This window comes from Alosa alosa, chromosome 10 (genome assembly GCF_017589495.1).
Source record: "Alosa alosa isolate M-15738 ecotype Scorff River chromosome 10, AALO_Geno_1.1, whole genome shotgun sequence".
NCBI lineage: Eukaryota > Metazoa > Chordata > Actinopteri > Clupeiformes > Clupeidae > Alosa > Alosa alosa.
Window position 1 is genome coordinate 8,253,951 of NC_063198.1, and position 23,448 is coordinate 8,277,398.

The 23,448-nt window shown below is 48.5% G+C and overlaps 1 protein-coding gene across 18 annotated transcripts in view; it reads right to left on the bottom strand.

The window, feature by feature from the left end:
* The window catches only part of ptprt (protein tyrosine phosphatase receptor type T), a 211,218-nt gene that overhangs the window by 113,930 nt on the left and 73,840 nt on the right, over positions 1 to 23,448 (bottom strand). For 12 of the 18 annotated variants that reach the window (XM_048254125.1, XM_048254139.1, XM_048254132.1 and 9 more), the window contains exons 4-7: positions 22,685 to 22,766; positions 21,256 to 21,371; positions 19,096 to 19,273; positions 6,940 to 7,233 (exon numbers count right to left, since the gene is read on the bottom strand). In XM_048254125.1, the coding sequence (XP_048110082.1) occupies positions 6,940 to 7,233; positions 19,096 to 19,273; positions 21,256 to 21,371; positions 22,685 to 22,766 (670 nt within the window). The remainder of the gene's footprint in view (positions 1 to 6,939; positions 7,234 to 19,095; positions 19,274 to 21,255; positions 21,372 to 22,684; positions 22,767 to 23,448) is intronic. The other 6 variants (XM_048254123.1, XM_048254140.1, XM_048254137.1 and 3 more) reach the window with 1 other exon arrangement.

Consider the following 23,448-nt stretch of genomic DNA (forward strand, 5'->3'; position numbering starts at 1 on the left):
TGGGGACTGGCAGTGATATGCTCTCTCATTTTTTTTGGAGAGAGGGGCGAAGTCATTTGCATTGAGCCAAAGATAAAAGCCCATCAGCCGGTCTAGGACGCTGTAGAGGCCTGTTTTTTCAGGCCATTCATTGTAATGACGCTACTTGAAATATATATAAAAAACATCCCACACACAGCCCACTACGGCTCCAGTGCAGAAAAAGGTAAAATGTAAAGGACAAATGGCGAAACCTGATGAGTGTGCGTGCCTGTTATATGCCTTAAATGTCTTTCTTTTGTCATCTACAGGTAGGCTACTGTATGTGTTAGATTTGTGTAAAATGTGCAACCCCTCTCACAAACAGCACAATACAGACAATGTAACTAACTTATATATGATTGTATTTCTATTTACTTTTTAGTTAGTTGGCTGAAGCCTTGTTTTTGGAACAATTACATGTAGGCCAAAACGTGTTGCATCTTTACCCAGAGGTCTACAGCGATGACAAAAAAAAAATGCTGTCATCTTCATCTGGAGGGTTTTAGGGGTATTTTTTTTTAGGAATCGGAACATTAGCCAGAAGACACATTAGATTCTCTGGCATAAACACTCAACCAATTAACTCTACACGGGAGATCATTTAAAAGGAAGAACATTTTAAAAGGATTGCTCATACAGCAGATGATCAGAGGATTTTTATTTCAGTTCTTATTGTTTTACCTCCTGCCCCAAAAGTCCCTGTCTGTCCCTTAAGCATGATAAGTACCCAGTGAATAAGAGAAGGAGTGAAAGTAAGAAAGAGATAGAGAGAGAGAGAGAGAATGAGAGAGGAAAGAAGTACGATGAGAGGCCATGGTAACAGAGGAGGCTGGGTTGGTGGTAGCATCTGAAAAATCATCTGTTGCCTGGGCAGAGTTTCCTATAAGGGGAGATCAGTGAGGTGGGACGCCTTTAATCTGTCCCCTGGCCCTCCACAACAGAGATGATGATCCCATCAGGACACATGCCACTGTAAACACACCCACACCCACACCCGCTAGCGTTCAGCACCATCAAATTCCATCTGGCCACTATCCCGACACAACATCTCTCAAACAAGCTCTTAATTCATATAGTACCGTACACAAATGGGTTTTCTACATGATAATACCGCATTTTAATGAGAATGTCTTCGGTAGGCTGTGTGTAAATGTCGTTTGAAATAGAGAAGGTGAAAAATGCTGCTCCTGAAACAACATTTTGAAGGGATGCACTCCTGTATTAGTTGTGGCGGGGTGGGGGCCGTGACAGGAAATGTAATGAAACGCCCTGATAATGCATAAGAGGTGCCAAAAACACAAATCTGTCATGAATCCAGCATTACCCAGGTGAAAATCACTCAGAGGACTCTGGAGTATGTGTGTGTGTGTGTGTGTGTGTGTGTGTGTGTGTGTGTGTGTGTGTGTGTGTGTGTGTGTGTGTGTGTGTGTGTGTGTGTGTCTGGGGGGGTGTCAGCAGGTGAGAGTGAACATGCCAGGAGGCGACACAAACAACAAACAAACACGCACACACGCACACACACTCACACACTACTAGATTATGCTGATAAACAAGCACAGACACAAAGAGTTACACACAGCATTAGCACGCTATCACCTTCATCTTCCAAGTGGGGGTCGGAGTGGGAGGGTGTGGGGATGTGGAGGGGAGATTTATGGTAAACTGTGGGGAAAGATAATAATAATAATAAATCCGGTTTGGGAGAGAGTCAGGTGGAGGGCTGCAGTCTATAGATCACTCACGCGGAGGAAAAATGGATTAGGGGATCTTAAGTCCACCTCCTAAAAGTGTGATTGGCGGTGGGCGTTTAAACGGGGTGGGGGGGGGGGTGTCATCCTGAGACGAGGGCGGCGAGAGATTAATCGTGGCAGGCGTTTTGACGGAGAGCCCAGCACCCTCGCGCCACGCTGCTCCCACCGTTAATAACCGGCAGCCCAAATCAGCCTTGGCCTGGAAAATGAACATCCATTTAGCGTAGCGGACAAACTCACACTCACACACAGAATCTCCAGTCCATCCATCGTCCACCCGCCCAAAATCAGCCCTGCTGAGAGGGGAGCATGTGGAGGGTTTTGTGCTGTGGGGTGGGTTGAAAGGTTAAAACTTATAACAAACAGGCCCCCCAATAACCCCCACCCCCTCTCTCCCTCAACGTTATCATCTATTATCTAAGATCTCACTTTGCCCCAATTCTTCTCCTTCATTTTAATGCTTTTGCTTAACAGGGAGGTAATGTCCGTGGAGACTTGTGGAAGATTATGTGGAGATAAATGGTCTATGCTTAGGGGAGAAGCCTGGGTGGTCTGGGTGAGGAAAGCTTTCTGAGAACAACAGCAGCATGTGTGTGTGCAAGCATCTTAAAGTCTGTGACTGTACTTCCACACACACTCACAAACACACACACACACACACACACACACACTCACACACACACACACACACTCACACACTCACACACACACAATACACACATGTCACCTCTCGCCTACAGCTAGGGCCACACCTGAGTGCTGCCATTGCCGCCACTGCCACACCTGCCTGCTCCAATCTGCTAGCAGCCGTGCAGCGGGTCTGACAGGTGAACAGCAGCTCCACTTGAGAAACACATGTTCAGCTGTCCCGCACCCCTCACCTCTGTGTCCCCCACACACACACACACACACACACACACACACACACACACACACACACACACACACACACCTCACTTTCACGCACACCCTAACCACCACCACCACTACACACACAGGCACACACACACGCACACACACATAGAGATACACACAGACACATACACCCTGACCTCACTTCATGGCACCAGGCCATCCCGGCGACTACCCAAGCCTGATCTGATGAAAACAGACAGCTGCTCTCATATTGATCGCTAGTCCAGACACGGAAGGACACAGGTGCTTACATGCGAAAACATGCGACTGTGGTAAACATTTGGCTCGCTTTCCGGCATCTGGCCTGTACATTGTCGGCAGTGTGGATTTCTGATGTTGCGCCATTTCAGATGCCATGACTCTCGTTTGCTTTATTTAATGGTCTTGGAGGTGAAGGAAAAGGCCAGCTAGCGCATCCAGCTACACATTAGCAACTACTCCCCAACACAGTAGTCTGGCTTCTGTTGGTGCTCCAGCCTCTCTGTCAGACTCTTTCAGACTCATGCAGTTTGAACTCCAGCTTCCCACATTCATAACATCCGTGGCATGGAATGCAAAACAAGCCTGCTGGGCTATACTTGCTAGCTGGGTAATGCGCTAGCCCCTACTGCTTCTATAATGCCATTTGGTATTACCTCCTGTCAAAGACATTCCTCTGTTCATGCTTTGCAGATATTACACGCTTGCTATCTCCAAACCCCTGGCTCAGAGTGATCGAATTGATTGCTGCATGTTCGCATCAAATTATATTATATATCCTTCAGGTGGAGCTTTTTTCCCCTTGCGCTATTAATGTTAGCGCCGACCGAGGCTAATGTGAAGCCAAGCAAGCAGCGGTGAATCTGTGGCCGTACTGCGCGCTCGTAATGAACCCCACCGCCTGCAGGTATGGGCGCGAGGAGGAGGTACTTTTATGATGATGAGTAAGCTGTGTCAGAGTGTGTGTGTGTGTGTGTGTGTGTGTGTGTGTGTGGTGTGTGTGTGTGTGTGTGTCTGTGTGTATGTGTATGCCTATGTGTGTGTGTGTGTGTGTGTGTGTGTGTGTGTGTGTGTGTGCGTGCTGGTGTGGAATTAGCATAATGTGAATCAGTGCAGTGTCGGAATACCAAATCCATAATTGGGAAGGCCTAAGTGTGCATGGAGGCTGTCAGGCGGGGAGGCAGGCACACGATCTGGGGGCTCAGCATGGGGAGGATGTGGGGGTGGAGGGGGAGGCAGGGGAGGGTTGGAGACTCCGAGGAGATGGGGGTGGGGGTCTGGGGAAGCATCTCCTGCTACCTACACGTCTGCTCCAGGCTGTAGAATTAGCACATCATTCTCACTCTCGCGCTCCCTAAAGCTCCCTGCATAACGACACGGAGTGAGCCACCACAGCACGCGTAGTCCCCAGGCGCAGAGCTGCACTGCAAAACACGGGCATAATAGCACACATACAGAGGCATGTGCAGGTGCTGTTAAAACAGACGGAAATGCTGCCGTACATACCGACCTGACCACGCTCAGCAATGCTAAAGGTCAGAGGAGGTCACAGCAATCTCTATTCAAATGCAGGGTTCTTTTCCTCCAATTTCATTTCTTTTGCTTGCCTGCTCGTCTAAATTACTTTTAAAGTTTCGTATCCAGAAAAATGCCTGACAACGTTATTTTTTTTTCCTGTTCATCAGCAGTATATTGGAAATGAAGGCAGTGGATCAGGCAGGGGAGGTAAAGCAGAAGTATTTTAGAGTGTGTATGTGTGTGTGCGTGTGTGTGTGCATGTCTATCTGTGTGCGTGTGTGTGTGTGTGTGTGTGTGTGTGCGTGTGTGTGTGTGTGTGTGTGTGTGTGGGTGTGCATGTCTATCTGTGCGTGTGGTAATAATGCTGTGTGTGTGTGTGTGTGTGTGTGTGTGTGTGTGTGTGTGTGTGTGTGTGTGTGTGTGTGTGTGTATGTGTGTGTGCATGTCTATCTGTGTGCGTGTGTGTGTGCGTGTGTGTGTGTGTGTGTGTGAGTGTGTGTGTGCGCATGTCTATCTGTGTGAGTGTATGTGTATGTATATAAGTATATAAATGTGAATGATATGACATTAATCGACTGTATATCAGTGGTGTAGAAGGAGAAAGAAAGAGAAAGAAAGAGAAAGAGAGAGAGTGAGAGAGAGAGAGAGAGAGAGAGAGAGAGAGAGAGAGAGGAGGGAGCAGGCGAGACAGAGTGAGTGAGGGAAAGGTAAAAGAGGGACGAGGGAGTAGAGGAGTAGGGAATGAGATGCAGTAGCAGATGAGCCGAAGAGACGAAGAGAAGAGGAGGAGAGGAGAGGAGGGGAGAGGAGATGAAAAGAGAAGAGAAGAGAAGAGAGGGGGGAGAAGAGGAGAGAGGAGAGGAGAAGAGAGAAGAGGAGAGGAGGGGAGAGGAGAAGAGGGGAGAGGAGAGGAGAGGGAGAGGAGAGAGGGAGAGGAGAAAAGAGAAGGGGAAAACAGAAAAGGGGACAGGGGAGGAGAGGAGAAGAGGGGAGAGGAGCAGAGAGAAGAGGAGGAGAGGAGAGGAGGGAAGAAAAGAAGAGAGGAGAGGAGAGGAGGGGAGAAGAGGGGAGAAGAGAAGAGAGAAGGGGGAAAGAGAGAAGGGGACAGGGGAGGAGAAGAGAAGAGGGGAGAGGAGCAGACAGGAGAGGAGGGGAGAAGAGATGAAGCTCCAGATCAGTGAAGCCTCCCCGCGGTGTCAGCTCTGTCAAACCTGGCCCCTTCATCACGCCGCTCACCTGGATCACACGCTCTTCCCACGGAATGCTCATCTGCTCCCCTCAATTAGCGTCCCCATCCGCCCGCGCGCCAGCCTGCCCCCTCGCCCGCCGCACATCTCATTTGATTAGCTGTCACTTTATCAAATCAGCTGTGGCTTGCCTCAGACGCCGCCATGCCCTACCCACTGCGTTAATAATTGCAAGTGAAAATTGCAACGCCCAGCCCCAGCCCCCACAAGCAATGCTATGATGACTCTACCTGTCTACCTGCAATCCTCCAAGTACACACACACACACACACACACACACACACACACTTCCTGTCCTCTATCCACCTTCACTTTCGCTCTACTTCCTACGCAATTTAACAGTCACAATTATCATCATCATCATCCCTAATTTCACAGCAGCTCCCCACCACCAAGTGTGTTTTAATTGGAAGGCGTCCCGGTCTCAGGGGGGCTCTTTGGCGGCGCTGTCCAGGATCTGGAGGAGCTGCGATTTCAGATGGTTTGCTGAACAAAACTTTGGCTGCTGATTGTGATATGGCTCTGTGTGTGTGTGTGTGTGTGTGTGTGTGTGTGTGTGTGTGTGTGTGTATGTGTATGAGTGTGTGTGTGTATGTGTGAGTGTGTGTGTGTGTGTGTGTGTGTGTGTGTGTGTGTGTGTGTGTGTATGTGTATGTGTGTGTGTGTATGTGTGAGTCTGTGTGTGTGTGTGTGTGTGTGTGTGTGTGTGTGTATGTGTGAGTGTGTGTGTGTGTGTGTGTGTGTGTGCGTGTGTATGTGTATGTGTGTGTGTGTATGTGTGAGTGTGTGTGTGTGTGTGTGCGCAGTGTGTGTGTGTGTGTGTGTGTGTATGTGTGTGTGTGAGTGTGTGTGTGTGTGTGTGTGTGTGTGTGTGTAACAGAGATTGTGTTAGTCCCGTGGTGCATGTCGAAGCATCATTCCCGCTGGATTGGATTTCACTTCATCCTACTTTCTCCTCTCCATCGTGGGAAAAAAAGTCTCCCAAGTTAACCCAGTTTCAAATTGTTGCAGCTCACAGCCCTTCTCACAATCGTACAGCTAGCCAGCTTAGCCATTCTTTCTAACTTCTCATAGACTTAGCCACCATCTAAGCCTTCACTCTCCCTTAAATGTACAATACAAACACAAAGGAATCGGCATGGATACCTAGCACTCTGGAGTGGTTAGTTTACAATCTCACTGCATTAAAGAATACAGCTGATTCTTTCTAAGAACATCTAGCTTACTGTACATGTTCTCAGTGACAGAAAAACAAAATGCTATCTCCGATATTATTTCTTTGAGTCCACCAGCGACCTCGCTGCCTTCAATTGTTCAATTGAGTTACCTGCCAGAACAGGCATCAAGGTAGCAGCTATTAACTCTGTTTAAGACAGCCTAGCAAGATAGCAATGCTGAAGGGCATCTTCTGTTTATTTACTGTCGGGAGACTTTAAGCAGATATCGACAGCAGTATAGAGCGTTTGGACACACGTGTGTTGAGAGGATAAAATGTCAGCAGTACTCACCAGCACACTTGGTGCGGGTGACCAGGGGTGGCCCAGGCGGTCCCGTGCCGCCCTCTCCTGGCCGGGTCAGCAGAACCTTGATCTCGTACTCCACGTCCGGGTCCAGATGCCACAGCTTGTAGGTGGGCGAGTCCACAATGTGGGTCTCGGCCCAGTTGCCCTTGGTGGTGCGGTACTCCACCTCCTTTAGCATGATGGGTCCGTCCCCGATGATGGAGTTGGCATTGGGCTTGATCCACAGGTAGGTGGCACCCACGGCCAGCAGCTCTGGGGGAGCGATGGGCGTCGGTGGAGCTGTCGGGGACAGGAAGGGACTTGGGTTGGACACTTACAGCACAGAGTAGGTCCAATATACAGTAGTTCAAGTAAAGTTCTACTTGACTTGACTTGATGATATGGAATCAGACAGAATGCCATCTTGTGGATGAGGGGGGATGGAGATGGGAGTGAAAATGTTTGAGTGTGTTTTGTCACTGTCTAACTCAATCCCACTACTAAAAGATACAGTGAAAAAGCCCAAAACAATGACAATGATATGTTTAGATATCTATAGCAAGAAGCAATCTGCACAGGTTGACGTCTTGAGCAATAAACAAAATAATATGACACAGAACTGTCATTTCTAAGCTGTATTCTGACAAGCCCTTTTTCGGGTGCAGCATTTCAACTGAGATTGGAGAGAAAGGAGTTTGATGGAAACTTTACACTTCTCAAGTGAGCCATGTCTTGTTTTCTAAAAAAAACCACAGCATTCTCCTTGACAACAGGCCCGTAGCCAGTGGGGCGGCAAACCTCTGATGCTGAAACCAGTCTGCGCCGGGCTGGTGCACTTCCAGTGCATTACCCTTCTCTCCAGCTCCCTCTATCTATCTATTGATCCTTCTCTCTGTCCTCCCATCCTCTCAGCAGGAGAGAGAGAGAGAGAGACTGAGAGAGAAGTGTGAAAGTGAACAGAGACAGGCAGAGGGGGTGAGAGAGAGAGAGAGAGAGAGAGAGAGAAAGAGAGAGGAAGCAAAAAAACGAAAGCAGCGGTTTGGGTAGAGTAGAGAGCACCGCCATAATCCTCAACAGCAGCAGTGGCGGTAGTGGCGGTAGTGGGGTAACCGCGCGTGAAGAGCCCGGCCATGCATGGCGCCATTGAACCCACTTCTAATTAGATGGTGTAGCCCGGCATTCCATGTAATCAACTAAGCCAGATTACCAGCCCTACATTTAGACACCGGCTACAGGCCCCAGACCCCCAGCTGACACTGAAGAATAGCTTCCCACCAGTACCTCCGGCTCCAAGACCTGTGAGCTCCGACCATTTAACCCCCAACATGCACTAATCGGCTTCCTGGCTGGGCACAAGGGACCCGTGAGGAAACCCTTCTAAGCAAATGGCTTATTTATCATATTAGAGGACATGGTTGGGGTGGTGTGTGTGTGTGTGTGTGTGTGTGTGTGTGTGTGTGTGTGTGTGTGTGTGTGTGTGTGTGTTGGGATGCAAGGGTACAATTCAGCTTGGGGGAAGTGTCATCTGAGAAAAGGTATTAAGAAGTATTGCCTCGGCAGATGCTGTTAATAAACAGAGCTTGCTGCTCATTAAATTCACTTGTCATATCAACTGCTACTGTTCTCTTTTTACTTCCTCTTTCTTTCTAATGTGTGCACAAAGTCTGGTATCAGCAGAATCCTAGGGCGACACGTTTGCGGTGACAGCCTTCATTGGCAGGGCGTAATGAGTCTTGTTCACTGCGGAGAGGCACAGATGTTCACTTTGAGGACATTGTGGGTAGGCGGCACATTCGGAACACCCGGTCGTGCCATTCAGGTGACACGTCCCTCAAAATAGCCGACACCCGTGCGACGAGGGAGCGCAAAACAGCCGCCTGCGATTGGCTGGCTCCTGTCAAAGACGCGTGTGGCGCCATCCCTTTTGTCTCATAAAACAGCCTGCCAAAAAATGAAAGGAAGAATTAAAGAACAGCAACAAAAAAAAAAAAAACCCTGCGCTGAGCGTTTAGCACCCTTTGCCCCCCTCAAAGAGGCTGCTGTGTTTTTCGAGTCGTTAATATTCACCAGCTTTGCCCTCTGAAGTCTCCACAGGAAACCGAGAGGAGCACTCAATCACAGCCTCTCTCAGTTTAGCCCGCTCACGCGCTCATGCAAAGAGCACAGCACATTTACCACCCAGTGATAGCTCTGCAACTGCTGACTGACTACACCAGTGACTCAGTGAGAGCCAACGACAGAGAAAAAAAGAGAGAGAGAGAGAGAGAGAGAGAGAGAATAGAGAGAATATAGAGAGAATAGAGAAAGAAAGAGAGTGTGTGAGTAAGAGTGGGAAAGAGAGCGGAAAAGAGAGATTATGAGGCAGAGTAAGAGAGAGAGAGAGTGATAGCATGAGAAGAAAAAAAAGAGGGAAAAAAGACAAGGCGGGAGACTTCATGCAGACTATATGGGTGAGCGAGCAAAGAGAGAGAGAGAGAGAGAGAGAGAGAGATAGAGGGAGAGAGAGAGGGAGGGAGAGAGAGAGGGAGGAGAGAGAGAGAGAGAGGGATAGGGAGAGAGAGAGAGGGAGAGAGAGAGAGAGAGAGGGATAGGGAGAGAGAGAGAGACAGAGAGAGGGAGAGAGAGAGGGAAATTGAATGAAGAAAGTGATGAAATTCTCCGCGGGTCCTGGACTCAAATCACTAGTTCCCCTCTCTGGTTCTCCACTGCACAGGATAATCTATTGAGTGGCTGCGCGACGCGTCTCACATCAGTCTCTGGCTCCTAGTCTCTCTTCCCCTATATGGAGCCAGGCTGTGTCCCTAACCACCCACCGGCCCCTTCCTCCCCACACCCTACAGTACAGTACATACGGTAATCCATTAGAGCACACCAAGGGCTCCCGCTTTATGGACAGAAATGGGGCATTTCTCAAAATGGTGGAAGAATATGTGGGCGTCTCTCGCTCTGTCTCTACTTCTCCTTCTCCCTCTCTCTCTCTTTCTCTCTCTCCCCCTCTGTGTGTGTGCTGTGTGATTGAGATTATTGCCATTATTTGCAGTCATGTCAAACCAGGGAGGCTTTTTATCAGCGTAATCAACGGAGCTGTAATCCTAATAGATTATCACGCTTAAGCACAATTATGTAGGGGCTTCACTGAGGACAAGATGGGGGAGAAAAATGATAGTTAGCACAGAGCTACTCTGCTCTTGATCTCCAGAGCTGAGCTCTCATTGCGACACGCACTTACAGACTGTGTGGTGAGCACTGGCAGCCATTTTAAAATACCTGCCATCAATATGAGAGGCACATCTGTGGCCTGTGGCTCAAAGATGGCTCCATTACAAAGAGCAGGAGTCTCTAATGCAGCCTGCCGCTCTCCACACGGCTACTAACGAACTTCCACGGGAAGTGGAGAGTGTGGTGCCCACCTCTGACTAAGTGGAGGAACTGAGGAACTGAAACAAATACTCCCTCCTCTACAAACACCTCACACACACACACTCACACACACACTCTCACACCCTTGTATGCCCCTCATTCATGGTGTCCTCTTTTCCACTCTTGCTAGAATGTTCTTCTCAGAAACCAAGGTGCTTAACGAAAGCTGGCTCAGCCTGGGCATTCATACAAACAACGGCCCTCCATAAAGAGGCGGTAGGTAACACAAAAGAGCTCTCTCTCTTGTCTACCTTTCAAAGGTCTGTGCCTTTTCTTCTCCAGTGATCTTCTTTATCGTAGCTTCTTGCCAAATGAGGTTCATTTCCATTTCCCCTTCAAGAATGCTTCTTTTTCTTTCTTTTTCTTTTTTTCCTCCGCTGTGCATGTGCTACTAGCTAGCGGTACAAGGCAGCTATCTTTCTCTCTGCCGCGCCCAGGGTGGTGAGGCGCCGCGGCCGGCCCTATCATTTCAGTCTTTATTACCTGGCGCTCCGCGGGGAGGTTTTTAAAATCTTCGGGATTTCTGCAAAGCTTGAGGAATCACACGCTATCAGATCGAGCCCCCAACGGGCACTCACGATAGCGGAGGAGGGGAAAACGACAGAAGGAGAGGAAAGGAGGAGAGAGGAGAGCGGCATGAGCGGAAAATGGGAATTTGGGAGCTGTGAGGCAACAATTACAGAAATCGGCGAGCATGTCTCCTCGCGTGGTTGCAGCGTCACCAGCGCCAGCGCCCATGCTCCTCCACCTCCACCGTTACTCCTCCACCCTCCAAACCCCACCACGCGCTCCTCTTACCACGACCCCCACTCCTCCACCCTCCAAACCCCACCACGCACTCCTCTTACCACGACCCCCACTCCTCCACCCTCCAAACCCCACCACGCACTCCTCTACCACACCCCCCTCCTCCACTTCTCCAAACCCTACCACGCGACTTCTTTCAGCACGCACCCCCATGCGCCCCCATTTCAGTGCAGGCCCCCATTTCTTCCTAAGATTTTCCAGAGAGACAGACACACACACACACACACACACACACACACACACACACACACACACACACACACACACACACACACACACACAGACACATACACACACACTCGTGCTCTTCTGGACCAGGCTATGACCCTTCACAGCTTGGGTGATTAAACCAGTTTATTACATGTTATTTCCTAGGAGGGCACTGTGTGGAGGTGCCTTTCATTCACACACACGCAAGCAAAGCGGTCCGCCGAGAGGTATGCACACACACACACGCACACACACACACACACACACACACACACACACACACACACACACAGCATCTCACTGTGCATTAAACATAATCCAGCTTCCCACTGCAGTCGTTCTGCTGTTTTTGCTCCAGCTAGAATACTAAAATGAGGTGGTCATCATATCCAAACTTCACAAAAACATGTCTCCTGGGACACTGATGTCTCCGGTAAATTTCACGTGCTCCGCTATACAGTACACTCGTACGCTCGTAACTGTGGACTCAACCGAGCGGCGTGTCATTAAAACAGGCTGGAGGTAGGCTATGTAATGTTATTTTGCTATGGGATCACCACAGGAGCTGGGCCTTGACCTGTGTGTGTGTGTGTGTGTGTGTGTGTGTGTGTGTGTGTGTGTGTGTGTGTGTGTGTGTGTGTGTGTGTGTGTTGTGTAGCACGGTAAATCTATTCACGGCCCACAGGGAGTATGTACGCCATGATTTACTCTAGGCTAATGTATTCCGCGCCTTTCAAGCTGCGGTGCGATGTTGCAATGTTCTCTCGGCTCACAAAGAGGCCTTTCATCAAGCTGCACACCGCACTGCACTGAGGCAGGAGGAGACGGAGGAAAAGGAAAAAAGAAAAGAAAAGCTCAAAAGAAAAAGGTCTCCGGAATACGAGAGGTCAAAACGTTCTGTGGCTTCCATACTTCGAAGGCTCTCAGTACGAGCAGTTTCAGGTAGCTGCGACAAAGGCCAGCCTCCAGGGGAAAAGATTCTCCAAACGCTCCACGTCGGTCGCGGGGGAAAAACGAAAGGACGCCCGAAACGTACACTCCTCACGCGGCTGCCCACAACTCCACAGTCCAGCTACTCCGCAATCGGCTTTGAACTCACTTGCAGTCACGGACTGGACAGACGCGCAGACACACAGACAGACATACAGACCACCCAACCACCACAAGGAGCCTCTTCTTTCTCTCCGCGGACGAGAGAAACACACACCATACATCCAATCTCCAAACGTATTTGCACGTAAGCTGGTTTTGAAGTGGCGTTGCGCCGGCCGCCACAGCTGGAGGCAGTACGTACACAAGCAAATAAATAAATAAACATGTAAATAAATAAATAAAAAATAAACAAGGGGGGGAGCACAAACAGATAAATAAACTGGCAAAAAGTGTTTGAAGTGCTAGCTCTCTGGCTTGGGCTTATCGCGGCGGCAGTATTATGGAGCTCTAATCCATCTCTGTTACTCGGCTCCTTCACAGGCAGCTCAGTTCCCCAGCCCTGCTGCACAGCACAGCCCCAAATCCTCTGGTAATGCTGCGCTCCTGGGCTGTCTCCTTAAAGATAACACGGGCCTCCCCGGCTCACCATGACACCCGTTTCCCTCTCTCTCGCTCTCAAGCAGACGCACACACACATGTGCGCACACACACACTCACACATACACACATATGCACACACACACACACACATATGCATGCACACACACACGCACATGCACACACACACACACACACACACACACACACACACACACACACACACACACATATGCATGCACACACACACACACACACACACTCACAGAACACAGAAGGAACACAGAGATGCACGCTGACACACTAAAGGCTCACTTCCACCTTGCTGCAGGCCACCTCCAGTAGCTTCTTGGATGTGGGACTGCTGCTGAACAACTCCCCTGCCTGCCCCCTCTCCTGCCCGCTGCCTCCCCTGCCCCCGCCCGCCTCGCTGCACTCTGGAGGCAGGTTGGCACGGGAGTGGCACCCTGTCAGAAAAACAAGGCGCCCGCAGCGTCGACCACAAGCCGTTTAATAAACACAATTATCTGCCGAGCGCAGAGGGAGATCTCACCAGGAGGAGGAGGAACGACGAAGAAAGACTTTCAAAAGGAGAAAGTGGCTAAAAAAAAAACAACTTCTGAAAAACTTCTTCAGACTTGAAGGAGACTGCCTCAACTACAGATCAACTACTGTAGGTTTGGACCAATTTGCCACTGCTCTCTTTCTGAGACGCACACTGAAATGCAGGCAACTTAAAAGGCAAGTAGAAGCTGTAGAGGTGCCTATCAGTTAGAACAGCAGTGGTGCGCACTGGAACATTATCTCGGAGACTAGCATTTTGCTTTGATAAAAAAAAAAAATTATATGTTTGAAAATGTGTTTTTGAAACCACTTTTACAGATGTAAACAACCACACATTACAAACACTCGACTAAACCTGTGTTCTTCATTCACAGGTGTGCTTTTATTCTTTCTTTGTACATCACCCTGAGGACAGCTAAAATATTCCTCTATAACTAAACATGATTGTATATAGCCGCATGAGCTGTATCTTCCCCTAAATCACAGAGCATATACCTGAGTTTATATGAGCTTGTTATTCTGATAGCGTAGCTGGCCCAGACTGCGGAGGCCGGTTACCAACCTCTCTCTCCTACTCCTTCCTTGTCCCTGGACAACCTGTCCAGTCATTAATAAATGAATCATCTGCACTCTCAATTATTCCCTCTCATGAGTTCCCTACACTGACAGTATAAAAGGTAGCAGGTCTGACCAGCTGCATGAAGAGGAGATGAGGTGTGAGGAGAGGAGAGGATGTGAGGAGGAGAAGAGAGGAGAGGATGTGAGGAGGAGAGGACAGATGAGGTCAGCACAGTGGAGGGACAAGACAGGAAGTAAGATGGACACACACTCTCACTCTCAAATGTATAAACACACCAACATGATCAAAGCCATAAACATTTAACCACAGAGAGAGAGAGAGAGAGAGAGAGAGAGAAAGAGAAAGGGAAAGAAAGAATATGAAATACTGTAGAGGAAAAGAGAGAATGAGAGAGTGTGAGATCTTTCTGCACTACTCTAGTTCAAAGTTGAATTCCTTCAGGCTTGTCAGTGATTGATCAAGCAGTGGTGCGTTTCTAGACTCCCAAGGGGTTCATCAGCACCCTTCCAGAAGCCTCCAGTAGTACTCATGCCTCCAGTAGTACTCAGGCCTCCAGTACTACTCAGGCCTCCAGTAGTACTCAGGCCTCCAGTAGTACTTAAGTACTCAGGCCTCCAGTAGTATTCATGCCACCAGTAGTACTCAGGCCTCCAGTAGTACTTAAGTACTCAGGCCTCCAGTAGTACTCATGCCTCCAGTAGTACTCAGGCCTCCAGTAGTACTCAAGTCCTCATGCCTCCAGTAGTACTCAGGCCTCCAGTAGTACTCAGGCCTCCAGTAGTACTCATCCCTCCAGCAGTACTCAGGCCTCCAGTAGTACTCAGGCCTCCAGCAGTACTCAGGCCTCCAGGCCTCCAGTAGTACTCAGGCCTCCAGTAGTACTCATGCCTCCAGCAGTACTCAGGCCTCCAGTAGTACTCATGCCTCCAGTAGTACTCATGCCTCCAGGCCTCCTGTAGTACTCAGGCCTCAAGTAGTACTCAGGCCCTTCGCCTCAGCTGCATCTAATGCAATTGACCACTGAGCAGGCCTGACCCTACTCATGCTAGGTGAACACTTTACCTGTCTCCTCCTGTCATGGAACCAACCTCACATTACGAATAAGGAGAGACATCTGTCATAAACACGTGCGTCAGCGAACAGGTTGTAGGTGTACGTGACCTGTGGTTCCCGATAATGCTCATCATGAACAAGCCCACCAGGCACTGCAGCGAGGGCTGAGCTGGACGTCCAAGCGTAATGTGAAATCAGCCAGCCACTGCCCACGGATATACTGGAGACTGGACAGTAACCGGTTTTGAGTTGAGTTATCCCCCCCAGAGACGTTTCTGTGTAAGCTTGACGACAGACGTGTTTTTCTTTAAGAGAGAGGAAGCTGGAGCTTGCGTACAGAAGCCTGTTTTTATTTTATTTAATTTTTTACATTTTTTTTTTACACACCAGATCGGGCCGCTGTCAGCGCGTGTTGGCGCGGCGACGACGCATCCGCTCCGAGTGCGGCACCCAAAATGAGAAAAAGCACGAGAGCATGACAGATGAAACCAACGCAGCAGGAGAGACTTACAGGGGCAAATACAGCTCTTCAGAGAGAGAGAGAGAGAGAGAGAGAGAGATGGAGAGGGATGGAGAGAAAGAGAGAGAGATGGCGAGAGAGAGGGATGGAGAGAGAGAGAGGAAAGATAGATAGATAGAGAGAGAGAGCGAGAGAGAGAGAGAGAGAGAGGGATGGGGAGAGAGATTCTCATCTAATGTGCCGGGAGTTTCTAAAAGCAGAAATTACTTTGCAAACTTCTTGCAGACTTGACTGTGAGATCACAGTGTTAATGTATATAAATGGCTCAATAAGGCAGGCAGGGGCTGACTTGAGGGCGTGTGAGAGGTGTTATTCTGAGAGTATGACACAGGACAAATTACTGTCAGAAAATGTCTTATTGAACACAGATTACCATTAACTCAAAGCCGAGCTGAATATGTGTGCATGTGTGTGTGTGTGTGTGTGTGTGTGTGTGTGTGTGTGTGTGTGTGTGTGCATAAGGATACAGTAAGTGGAAGGTAAAAGACAGAATGAGGGATTGTGGAAAGTGTAGAAGTAGATGAAGACACACACAGACACACACACACACACACACACACACACACACACACACACACACGCATAGACGCAAAGGCAGGGAAAAAAAACAGAAAAGACAAGGAGGAAAAGGCAAGAGAAATTGAAATAGAAAAGAGCACAAAGGTGTGTGTGTGTGTGTGTGAGTGTGTGTGTGTGTGCGTGTGTGTGTGTGCGTGTGTGTGTGTGTGTGTGTGTGCGTGTGTGTAAAGGGTGGGGGTTAGTACATCTCTTTATACAGCGGTAGCTGAGACTTCCTCCCCCACCTGTTCTGTGTTCCATCAGCAGCAGTTATTAATGGGCTCCGAGTCCAGGCTTGAGTGGCCCATTTATAAAAGTCAGCATTTTAATCTCTTCCAATACCAGTAATTCCTTGCTTTTCCTCAGCCCTGAGAGACCCATATATTCACACAATGACAAGTTGATGTGAAATTGAGAATGCACTGTCCAGTGTTCAGAATCCAGGAACCTGCCCAAAAATAGGTGAAAGACGTCTTTCTCTTTCCTTCTCTCTCTCTCTCTTTTTTCCTCCCTCTCTCTTTCTCTCTGCATGTCAGCATCCTTCTGTTCCCCATTTCATAGAGAAGTGACTTAAAGATACTGTGAGATTGGGTCATTTTTAGATGATAAATTGACCAGAGGCTGTCCTTTGAATTGACAGCAGTGCAATCAGTATGATCAGTGGGATCTGTAAATACGAGTTCCCTGTCTTCGCCTCAGCTCATGTGATGACTCATATTTCATGACAGTCAAATTTCCTTCTTGGCACAAGTCCCCCCTTCTCTAACAGGCAATGACTACCATTCCTTTTCTCCCTGAAAGGGATCCAGGTTTAAAAAGCCTGGGTGCTGTGCTATGTTAATTAATCCATATTTCACTTAGCGCGGTGTGCTCGTGAGCATATTGCGTGCCCCTTGGTGCGTTTCAGCACACAGACCCCCCTCCTGTCGTAAGGCATCTCTCTCTCTCTCTCTCTCTCACCTCAGTTTGCCGGAGCTACCCCCCCTCACACACACACATACACACATACACACTACCCAACCCCAATTCCCAGGCCATGTGCAGAGCCTTTGAACACCTGAGCAGCCGGCAGCCAGACGTCCATTCCCCGCAACGACCCCACAGGAGAGCCCACGAGAGTGAGCCGGGGAGAGACAGATGGTGCTGATTGCTCGTGCGCCTACGGAGGGGGTAAGCGTGTGTGTGTGGGTGAGTGTGTGTGTGTGTGAGTGTGAGTGAGTGAGAGAGAAAAAAAACATGTCTGTACTGACAGTGAGCACAGCGCAGTGTTTACTCCGGAATCTGACGTGCGCTTGGCTAAGAGGATGAGGCTGAAGCTGAGAGAGGGATGTTAACACTGGCCCCAGGGGTGTGTGTGTGTGTGTGTGTGTGTGTGTGTGTGTGTGTGTGTGTGTGTTTGTGAAGCCTGAAACTTCAGTTGATTCAGCGGAGCCTGCCCTGAGGAATGATGGACAATCCGTGAGCTGCAGCATCCCATCGCAATTGAGCCCACTCCACTTCAAAAGTTACCATAGAAACACAGAGGGGAGTGCACCCTGAACATTAAACTTAACGTGATTAGGTGTAAGCCGTATGGCAGAGGGAAAATGACAAGCCTGAACGCATAAATAAGATTTGGTCAGACTTTTGTGAGATTAAGTAGAAAAATAAGGAGAAATGAGCTGCTGGTATTTTGCATCTGTGTCCTTGGGGTTGATTTGATGAGCCAACTAGTGCCAGCGCTCATTTTACTGCGTTGAAAACAGAAAGAAAAAAAAGAGAAAAACATACTGCCATGTTGTGGTCAAACTCTCCCGCCTGGATGTGTGTGTCTGTCGGGCACGGCTCCTAAACGGCCATCACCTGAGCGCCCAGCTGGACGTGCGCCCCAGGAGCGCGTGTCCACTTCCCACTAAAACCAGCTCAGCGGTCAGTCAATCGGACGCCCCCCATGCTGGGCTCCAGGAAGAGCGGCCAGTTCAGCCAAAAGTAGGCCTCACGCGCAAACCCTCACATGACAAAAAGGGGCCTTGGGGAAGTAGGACAACGTGCGGACGACAGGCAGACGCCAAACGGCGGTGCCAAACACCAGTGGCAGGTGCAGGACAATTCAAGGTTGTGTCGCCCGTCTTGGACCACAGGTGTCGCACGGGAATGGCTTATTGGCAGGCGTGTATTCAGCAGGCGCCCGCTTACACCTCCCCCCAGGAGGCGCACGGGCAGTGTGTGTGAATCCCAACCCCAGATTAGGGGGTAAATAGCAGCATTAAAAGCCTTGTTGGCTAAGGGAAAACCATCGCCACTGCCACCGCCGCAAATCAAACAGCATGGAGAGGGGGAGAGAGAGAGAGAGAGAGAGAGAGTGGGGGATAGAGGGAGAGGGAGAGAGAGAGAAATATTTCTCTGTCTCCCATCTAACACATGGCCACTAACAAGCGAAGGTGCTCACCTCTCCTCACAGATGGAAACGTTTTATGGCCGCCCCACCAGCCCTCTTTCTTCTCAAGATATCCTCTCTCTCTCTCTCTCTCTCTCTCTCTCTCTCTCTCTCTCTCTCTCTCTCTCATTGCTGACAAAGGAGGCCGTCTGTGCATAACAAACTGAGATGCAGTGGTGGCCCCAGAGACTGTTGATGCTAGCTGAAATAATGACGGGTTTCAACGCACAGGGGTAATGCTTTCTGGAGGATCCCGCTGCAGATGAGCTTCGAATGAGCATCTTCCTTTTGGGTGCGTGCATGTGTGTGTGTGTGTCTGTTTGTAGTTGTGTGTGTGTGTCTGTGTGTGTGTGAGTGTGTGTGTGTGTGTGTGTGTGTGTGTGTCTGTGTGTCTGTGTGTCTGTGTGTAGTTGTGTGTGTGTGTGCCTGTGTGTCTGTGTGTAGTTGTGTGTGTGTGTGTGTGTGTGTGTGTGTGGCAGGGAGACACGTGAGGGAGACACACACCTTTGACGATAAGCTCGGCGTAGTTGGAGACGCCAGAGCCGCCGTCTGAGCGGATGACGCAGCGGTACTTGCTGACACCCCTCTGCGAGGTGTCCACCACACTGACCGTAGCGGAGAAGCGGCGCTGGTTCACCATCCGGGTCACCATCAGAGCTGTGTCCTTCCCATTCCACTGCTGCTAAGGGGAAAACACACACAAACACACACACACACACACACACACACACACACACACACATATACACATATATGTAAATAGAAATACACATACACACATACGCACATGTAAACAGTAATACATATCTCTGAAAAAAATGAAGAGCCCACTGCATATTTTTCCAATGCCATCCTACGGTTGCTGAGTGACATTCGAATGAGTTGATGGTCATATTCAAATTTGCAGTGCTCTTAATTTTGAATATGACCGTCAACTCATTCGAATGATACTCAGCAACCGTAGGATGACATCAGAAAAATGTTAGTGGTCTGGAGTTGTAGACATGTACAGTGCTGTCAAGTCATCTGAGAGTTTGTGTGTGTGTGTGTGTGTGTGTGTGTGTGTGTGTGTGTGTGTGTGTGTGTGTGTGTGTGTGTGTGTGTGTGTGTGTGTGTATGTGTGTGTGTGTGTGTGTGTGTGTGTGTGCGTCTGTGTGTGTGTGCGCATGCATGCATGCATGTGTGACTGAGACTAAGAGCGTCCGACATAAAACACAGGGTTTAATTTGGCTTTACTGTTTATTGTGCTGTGTTGTGGCAGCGATGTAAGGAGGCTTACAGCTGTGGCCAGAGGAAAATGTTATTTCTCCGACAAGCTGGGCTTTTTCCTCCCTTTCTGCTCCAGAGAGCTCCTTCCAGCACACACACACACACACACACACACACACACACACACACACACACACACACACGCGCATATACCATCCAGTGGATCAGAAATAACACGGCGACATCAACTCCCTGGGGTAATTTATTTCAGCGTGTACCCCAGGTTTGTACCTCCTGAGTGGCGCAGGGCCATGCTTTCCCATGCAAATGAGTTGAGTGAGAGGCAAACATCCCCTCCACATACAGCAGCAGCAGATTGGGCCCAGATAATCAGAGACAGGCTGGTCAGCCGAGCGTGTCGGAACACGACCCACCAATCAGACTACTGAACGCCACATTATTCGCAGCTTTTCTGCATAATTAATGAGTTAATGTGTACCTACTATATGAACACATAATATTCGGGTGTCAAAGATTTATGAGAATAAATATAACTAGTTTACATCCTGGAATGTTTTTTTTTTTATTCTGCAAAAACATCTTTGAAAAGAGATTTAAAAATGTAGCCATGTTTTGCATTATGTATATCCATGTAGCTGTTGGTATTTAGAATTGGAACTGTTGCATCTTGAGTTGTACTTCAAACACAGCATTTGCTCTGAAATAGAAATGCTAATTTCTCAGAAGGTCAGTGCTCTTGTGTGCAAGACAGCACTTGGCCCGTGACTTTTTTTTACTGTTCTCCTCATCAGTCCCCGCAGCCAAATGGAGCCATTCTACCAAATCCGCATTAGCAAAAAATGTGGAGAGAGTCAATGGTCAAGGGTCTTAACTAATAGCCTTCGGCCATCATTAATGTGGAGCACTACATGGGACCAAAGATGATTCTGATTTGATTCATTTATCTTTGCTTACAGAGGGGGCATGGATCGCTCACTAATGCAGGCAATTCAAACCATTCTGGCACATTAATGGTGCTTCACATTCCAGCCTGAACACAGCTGTTATCCTTACAAAGTAACAGAAGGACTGCCTTAATACGTGTGTGTGTGTGTGTTTGTGTATGCGCGCGTGTGTATGCGTGTGTGTGTATGTGTGTCTGTGTGTGCATGTGTGTGTGTGTGTGTGTGTGTGTTTGTGTATTGTGTGTGTGTGTGTGTGTGTGTGTGTGTGTGTGTGTGTGTGTATGCAGAAACACAGGTATGAAGGTCTATTTTTATAGATCACACATTCTCTCCTCAATACACACACTAAACACGCAGGGTCATCGACACAAGTGCATGCATGCATGAATGACCGTGTGTATGTGTGCGTGTGTGTGTAGGTGTGTGTGCATGCATGGATGAGCTTTTGCACATGCGTGTATATCTGTTGGTGTGAGAGTAAGGTACGCACCTGTAGCCACAACTTGTCATAATGGGACCACTTGCCCCCGGCGATGCACTGGAAGGTGGCATTCTGGCCTACGTTGACCTCAACGCTCTGCAGTCGCAGGAAGTGGGGAGCTTTACCTGTGCAGCGCAACAAGCGAGAGCACATGTTAGTCCGATGGCATTTACCAGCGGCGCAGCAGGCTATTAAACAACACAAACCCCCACCGCACTACAAACAGCCCACTGCACACGAGAGCCTTGTGACATTTACCAACACAGGAGAAGCTATCCAGGGAAAAATCATAAAGCACAGCATCACAACTAAAAGTAAACATAGAGGAATATTTGCATAGGACTATATACGTGTGTTTTATATCTTGTGCAAATTAAATATAGCTTATATGCATCAATAAAGAGTTTCAGAAAGACTGTGACAAATATGACAAACACAGTTTTTAAAGATGTGATTATTATTTGTGTAGTTTTGCATTAGAGTGGCAAATATGCATGTCAGCTCGTCTTCTTTGACTTTTCATAATATATTAATTCCAATTTGCAAAGTTTCTGCTGATGGGTTCAAATTATAGAAAGTTTAATGTTTGTGCTCAAGCTAAATTTAGTGTAAAATCAAACATGGCATTGAAATGGCATTGGCCATCTTTTTTTCATATTTATTTCATTACTCTTGGAAATGGATAGATAACAGCATATTCATTGATCATCCCTTTTCAAGACAAGCTTGACATTCATTTCAGACATTCATAACAGAACAACTACGCATGAATTGCTGTCTCGTCGACTGCAAATTTCCCTTTCTAATCTGATTCTGCGGTTTTTAAGTGCCCCGTCCATAATACTGAACCGTTTCCAAGTCTAGAATTTAGAAGAGAGAGAGAGAGAGAGAGAGAGAGAGAGAGAGAGAGAGAATCCATACTGTATCTTGTATGCACTGTCTGCATTGTCTTTTATATTGTATATCAAAAACTATATATCTGTATTGCTGGAGAGCCACCAACTGCCGAATCCAAATTCTGTATTTGTGCAAACATATTTGGCCATTACAGTAAAGCACAATTCTGATTCTGATTCTGCTTCTAGAAACAGTAGAATGTCCAACTGGGACACGAGTCGCCTCACTGGAGCAGTAACTTGAGGTAACTCCCTTCTGTCAGGGCCAAATGATGAGAGGGCCCTGGGTCTCTCCGCTCTCTGCCCTGCAATCTGTCTCTCTCTCGGCCCCCTCAGCCTCACACATGGCTCCCTCCGCCCTGCCAGCAGAGCCAGCGACAGGCTGGGGCCAGCCTACTTTTTATTCTTGGGATTTTTCTGTACTTTATTTATTTATTTATTTGTTTTTATTTGTTGAACGACACGCCAGGAGTGGCGGAGCAACTGCTTGGGTGAGTGAGAAAGGCAGGAGTCATGTCACGGGCACGGGAGTGGTCACTCACGGCAGGGGTGGGCTAGCACTCGCACTTCATCCACCGCCAGGTATCCAGGGTGGCCCTGCACCGACACCGCCTCGAATATCACCTGAGAGAGAGAGAGAGAGATAGAGAGGGGCGGAGAGGAAAGGAGAGACGGAGAGAGAGAGAAAGAAGAGAGAGAGGGGATGGGGGATAGAGAACGGGAGGGATGGATTATGAGGGAGAGAGAGAAAAAAAAAGGGATATTTGAAACCGGTATTTGCGTAAACACCTTGTCTGACCTCGTGTCCACAGGTTTTGTCTCTCGGCAGTGGAGGCACCTGTTTGGACGTGGCTAATGTGATTAGAGAATTTGATCACCTCCCCATGAAATTCACTTATCTCTGATTCTTCTCATCCCTGTCCTCACAAAGTGCTCACCTATACACACACGGTCGGAGAACACACTCTTCCTGTTGATTTTTTATCTCTCTCACACACACACACACACACACACACACACACACACACATGCACACACACACACAAACAATACACAATACACAGACATCAAGGGACGTGGAGTTGGCTGCGTTTAGATCTGCGAGGATCAAGACAGCCAGTTAGCGTTGCCAGAGTGCATATTAATGTTTGCTGACTCACTGCGTAAACAGAAGGTTGTCGTGGGGAGGAAAGCCACTCTTCACTTTGGGGGGAGCAGATCGTAATTAAAGGTTGTGCAAGGTCCCATGAAATTGTCCTCAGTTTACACACGCATAAAGACAGAAACTCACACACTTTCTCTCTCT